General features: G+C 40.7%; 1 protein-coding gene across 1 annotated transcript in view; it reads left to right on the forward strand.

The window, feature by feature from the left end:
* The window catches only part of mylipa (myosin regulatory light chain interacting protein a), a 17,381-nt gene extending 11,630 nt beyond the window's left edge, over positions 1-5,751 (forward strand). Inside the window, exons 4-7 of the mRNA XM_035681200.1 lie at positions 1,119-1,316; positions 1,422-1,586; positions 2,654-3,077; positions 4,072-5,751. Coding sequence (XP_035537093.1) covers positions 1,119-1,316; positions 1,422-1,586; positions 2,654-3,077; positions 4,072-4,269 — 985 coding nt within the window. The 3' untranslated portion in view covers positions 4,270-5,751. The remainder of the gene's footprint in view (positions 1-1,118; positions 1,317-1,421; positions 1,587-2,653; positions 3,078-4,071) is intronic.
* Positions 5,752-6,347: the final 596 nt, after the last annotated feature.

Raw genomic sequence — 6,347 nt, forward strand, 5'->3', positions numbered from 1 at the left:
TGTGTGTGTGTGTGTGTACAGCTAATACACACACAGACCAAACAGAGCAGCTGACAGGAGATCACGTAGCATGTGTTTGCACTGACAGAACCCTTACATCTTGAACGTTTTCTCTGTAAACAAGGAGAGGGTTTCACTCCTTGCACTCTCTTTACACTCTCGCTCTTGTTTTGGAGTCCACGGCAATGCCTGTCCCAGCTGCAACTGTTGGGAACTTATCCAAGAATTACTGCAGCATCTCCATTTTCTAATCGCAGCCTTTGGAGTGCCTACAGGAAGCATTTGTTGTGCACATGGCACTGTTCCTCAAATGCTGAGACTCTTAAATTATACATTATCAAGCCCCATCTGCTAAACCTGCTACATTAAACTCTTTATCCATGTGCTGTACTGAGCCAGCAGTCACCACTGTTCTCTGCTACACCTACACTCACCCTTTGCAGCCTGTGTACACAACTTATTATCAGTTATAAATATACAACCTCCTTCGTGAGTGCAGCCTTATTAGAATGAACCATAAAAACTCAAGACAGTCAGACAAACAAAACAAAGAGCTATGGACACCACCTTATTTAGCTACATAAATGAAGTAACTTGCCACTTGTATAAATATCATATAAATAACCTCGGCTACAGCCCACAAGCTTCCTCTCTGCCAAACCTGCTCATTTGGCTCCTTTTTCATATACAAAATACTCACAACAAAAGTACAAGTACACAAAAACAACTTTGTAACAGTAATGAGAGTAAATTTCCTTCACTACTTCCACCCCTGGCCGTTACGCATTTTCTACCACAGTCTATAGAAATAAGCAGGCTTCATTGCCTAAAATAAGCATTTTGCTCTGCTGCCTAAGCATTGATCTATAATATAGTTGTCAGAAAAAAAGGCAGTTTGACATCAGAGCTTTCTGCTTGAGGGTGTGTTCAACTTTGACAGCTGTAACACTCTAATGTTGCATTTATTGTGCTTGTATAATACACCTGTCACAGTGGGTGTTTCTTGATATAAGTAAAGTCAGAAAATGTCATTTCCAATTTTTCCGAGCTTTTAGAGCTAAATAAACTTAAATGGTTGTCTGTCTTCCCATCTCTCCCCAACCTCATCTGTCCTGCAGCATCATATCCAGACACAAGGCTCTCGAAGGTTCGAGCCAGGGCTCAGTGGAGTATCAGGCCCTGCAGCTGGTCTCTTCTCTGGAGCATTACGGGGTGGAGTGGCACTGGGTTCGCGATGCAAATGGCCAACGGTTGGCCATAGGCGTTGGCCCTGAGGGCATTGCCATTTGCAAGGAGGACTTCAGCTTAGTTAACAGGTATGCTTCCCTAGACATCTGCAAAGAGCCCTCAGTATTTACTACAGGGCTGTCTTTAACATTATTCAATACGTAAATGTTTCTTCTCTTTTTGTCTCCTCTTAGAGTAAGTTATCCAGTCATCCAGATTGCCACCCAGTCGGGGAAAACTGTCTACCTGACCGTTACCAAGGACACAAGTGACAGTGTTGTGCTTCTGTTCAAGCTGATCAGTAACCGGGCAGCCAGTGGCCTGTACCGGGCCATTACAGAGACCCACGCCTTCTACAGGTGAGAGCTTAAAAAACATATAGTATTTAAGCCCAGATCAATAACTCTTACATACACCCTGCAGCTGTATTGCTGAGAATTTTAATAGAAGTCGATTCAGGCCATTTTAATAACTCGTTCCACAAAGTCAATACTGCCTTAAATTATTAGAGTCAAATTTGAGCAGTCGACTATGGACTGTGGCCTACCTCATGTGGGGAGCCAAGATAACGGTTCAAATTAATTTTAAGCTCTGCTGCTCAGTCGAGTGCTGTGTTCCTGTATGAGTGTCTGTCAGCAGTGTTTGCTCCAGTTTTTTTTTTTTGTTATTCTCAAATCTGACCTGCTTTAGAACAATCTTCTTATTTACTGTAGCAAGTTTTGAAGAAATAATTTATCGTTCACTATCCTTCACTAAAGACGAGTAAATTATAAAACATGACCTAAAACGTGTTCTGTAAAGACTCGTTCTGCTCTACTTGGCATGCAGTGCTAAATAGCGTGTGCATTCTCCTGCATTTGTACACACTAACTGTCCTCCTGTTACCCTTTTAACCCTTTTATTGTGGCATAAATACGTGTAAATTGGCACACATGGCTACATAAAACATGTCCTTGACCCGAATGAGTGTGGATGGAAACATAGATTGCACTGGACAATCTTCAGTGGTTACAGACAGCAGTTTTCCTTCCCCTAGTGTGTGTGTGCGCATGTGTGTCTCAAATTTGCAGTGACTAGGGACAATTCAAATGGCTGAGCTATGAAATTGTTCTCAGTCACAATAGTACAAAAGACAGCCCTGTCCTTTTGTTTCAGGGATGGGTTTTAGTTCAGTCTGCAGATTTTGTTTTGCAGGCATGTCTTCGTCCTGCTTTCTCAGAAACAAGTGTTGCAGTGGTGAATCTGGCATTAGAACAGGATGAACATAAGGGGTTGCTTGAACAAGCAGTGCAAGGGGGATATCAAATAAACAGACATACACTCAACAAGAAGTTGTAAGCCAGGTGGGACTCCGTACTGCAGATAACTTTGGATTTGGTGGTTTTGTAATTTGTGTAATAATGCCTTATCATCTTTTCATTTCTAGGTGTGACACAGTTACAAATGCAGTGATGATGCAGTACAGCAGAGACTTTAAGGGCCACCTAGCTTCACTTTTCCTCAATGAAAACATCAACCTGGGCAAAAAGTACGTTTTTGACATCCGACGCACCTCAAAGGAAGTATACGACCACGCCCGGCGTGCCCTCTACAACTCTGGTGTTGTGGACCTGGTGTCCCGCTCCGGCAATGGCGAACGCTCTTCTCCTTCAAGCTCCCCAAGCAGAGACGACCAGCAGGACGAGGGGCTGGACTGCGGCAGCTGCCAGCAGAGCCGAGCACTACAGGAGCGGCTGCAGAAGCTCAGAGAGGCTCTGTTGTGCATGCTGTGCTGCGAGGAGGAGATAGACGCTGCGTTCTGCCCCTGCGGCCACATGGTGTGCTGCCAGACCTGCGCAAACCAGCTCCAGGTGAGACTCTTCACTCATTGTCAAAACAACTTGTCTATGGAAGACTGATGAGTTTGTTTATCAGCCACAGTGGGGGCTGATTGGCATTTTCTTCAGTCATATACACTGAAACATGACAGTGCTGCTGGCTATTTGCAATGATGAGGCTGATGTCAACTCTACCTTAGAAGTAGTACTTTATAAAGGTGTATTAGACAACAAGGCAACAATTGCTTTGTCTTCTGTTTGGACCTTGACTCAAGGCACCTCAGCTTACTTAAATTTCCAGCTGTACCAAAAGCTCTTTAATTATACTTAAGTTCCAACTTCTGATCCTTTTTTTATGGTCCTTTAAACAAAGCTTTGCTTACACTCTGCTGACCTGATTGTCCCCCCACTTAATCAGCTAAATGTTGTCCATCTTTGTGGAAGCAGATGGGGTGTGTGTGTGTGTGTGCGCGCGTGTTTGTCTTATGAAGGGATTATAGCAGCCAGCCATGTCTTACTTCCATTAACTCAACTAAGAAACGTGACCCAGCTAATAGACGTGTGAATGAGTCAGTAGAAACTTAAGACGAAAGAAGGAAGGAACGTTCCACTGCTTTTCAGCATGTTTGTGGAAACAGTTTTCACATTGGAGCAATTACACGGTTCATAATTAAGCTTTTTTTTTTTTTTTACTGTAAGATATTTTCTCACAGCGTCCTTCAGTTTCAACACAGACATTACTTGAGTGATGACTAATCATTTGCCAGCAGTACTCTCCCCAGCTCATTTGATGAGACAGCAGGTTTCCGTGACTCTCTGTACTGTGTGCTTGTGTTTACATATTCTCTCACACTTTAGTTTAAACCACTTCAGAGTTTGACCGACCAGAAGTGTGTTAACTCCTTTTTAGCCTTTGACATCTGCATACAAGCTCACTTTCAGATAATAAACATGCTGTGAAAAATACTGTGTGCTTAATTTTTAATTTTTAATTTTTCTTTTTTTCTTCCCTTCCCTTTCCCACTAGTTGTGTCCTGTGTGTCGGTCGGATGTTGAGCACGTGCAGCACATCTACCTGCCCACCTGCACCAGCCTGCTGAACCTGACGCTGACCGACAACCACCAACACCGCAGCAGCAGCATCCCCGCACCCATCCACAGAGAGATGGCTTCTCCTCACAGCTGCTCTGCCACAGAGTACGACCACAAGATCTACCACACATGAAAGATAACTCCACTAAACCCACCAAACTCCATAATGAACACTTCAAAGGAACATTTTTCGTCCGCCTGTGTGTTTCCTGTCTGGACTCCTTGAACTACCAAACGTGTAGAAACTCCTGAACATAATCAAAGATCAACACACTCAAACTCGCTCAACTAGTGTGCGGTTTTTTTGTGCGTTTTATATCGTTCATTCACTTCGTCCATTTGAACCGTCTGTTTGTCTGGTTGGTTCTGTGTCATTCTGTCCAGATCTTGTATGTGTTTATCATTCTTGCCTGCCACAATATGATTTTATATTAGGCTCTTATTGTTAAATTATTGCATCAGTTGACCTGATACAGAATAGAAACATTTGTTTTTTAACTACACTTTGAATTTGTGTGTTGGTTGTTTTTCATTTGCTCCATATCAGGCTCCTAGCCCCAGAACCCAAAACATATTATGAACATAATGGTCTTTTTTTTTTTTTTTTCATTTTTAATGCTTCATAACATTTTAAAGCTTGACTGTTTGATTTGAACAGCATTTTATGGTGTAACGAAGATGCATTTTTTTCATGTTCATGTTTCATGTTTTCCATTCCAATTAGGGGTATTTGGAGGCTAAGCAGCACTGCTCTGGGTGTAGAATTGCATACTAATAAGAGACACCAGGTCATAAGGCCACCACGGTCCCGTTCTTGTGATCTGTGGATTAAATGGGGTTCTTGAATGTTCTTTTTAGCCCACCAGAACTATGGTTATAGACGTCAAATGCAGTATCTTGGTTACACTCCTACAACCTCCTTCACCTCGAAACGGGTCTTGTTGATTAACTGCCACTTGTCCAAAACAATCAGCCCAGTTTTAAAGACTGCTGCACTTCTTACATTTTTATCTCCTTGCCAGCAGAAAGTAAAGAAATATTACTACACAAGAAACCACAAGGTTGTATACGAAACGGAGTAGAAACTTGGTCCTGCAGTAGCTGCTTCCTCTAAAAACCCCGCTATAAATGTATTCTCTGGGGTTCACTAGTGAGTTCCTTTTTTTTTATATTTTTAAAGGGTACTAGGAGATCTGTCTGTGCAATACTTGCTTGCTTTTTGAAAAGCTTTTCATTTACAAGTTTTATTTAATTTCAAAGATTATTTAAAAAAAACAAAAAAAAACTACATTGTCACTTTACCAAGGAAGTTTTCCACATCTGTAGGGGGTTCGGCCTTAATGTAGCAGCAACACCGTGTTTATAATAAACTTTCCACATACTTTTTTTCTGGTAAGAAAAGGAAAACTGTTTCTTTAATGCTGACTCGATTAAACTCAGTCACTGCAGGGGAAGGACTTTTATTTTTCACATTGTACAAGTAGCGATTTGTTTCTGTTTTCTGAAGCAAAAGCCACTATATGCTCTGTAAAATAACTTAGAATTAAATCATTTTTATATATTCTGTTTTTAACAAAAGAGAAAGTATTAATAAAGTTTTTTAAAAACAAATGCACTTTGTTTTGAATTTGTCAGTTATTTATTACAGTTTTGTATGTTATCTGAACTTATTTATAGGGCACCAGTAAAACCAAAAATGTAAGTAATATTAATTATAATATATATATACTGTTGAATGTTGAATTTAATGTATGTTGTTCACTAATGAATTTCAATGAATTTCAAGTTGGTTCCCAACCTGGAGGCTGGAGGAAAAAATATTTTTTCTTACTTTCCTTAAATCTTTGCCTTCTTTGTGAAATACTGGATGCTTTTACCTCTTTAGGACTCGAAAATTTCTTCCAATTAGATGTCACAAAAGGAAAAATCTCATTGGTTGGTAGAACTGATAACTTAGTGACAATGACTCCTAAATTATGTCCTCTAAGGCCATGACCTATGATGAGGGGTTTAAAGGGGTAACCAAGCAAAACTTTTGCAAAACTAACTGTTCTAGACTGACTTGTCATCTTCATAATGACAATGCCATGTTTACATTCATATTAGGCCTCAGTTCCAAAAGAGATTTACTGAAAGATATTAAACCTGGATTTCTCTCAAATGACCCTTCCTAAATTCTACGAGGCTCGACTATGTTGAAAATACCACATT

The sequence above is a fragment of the Morone saxatilis genome, unplaced genomic scaffold (genome assembly GCF_004916995.1).
Source record: "Morone saxatilis isolate NCDOM2014 unplaced genomic scaffold, NCSU_SB_2.0 Contig9, whole genome shotgun sequence".
Taxonomy (NCBI): Eukaryota; Metazoa; Chordata; class Actinopteri; family Moronidae; genus Morone; species Morone saxatilis.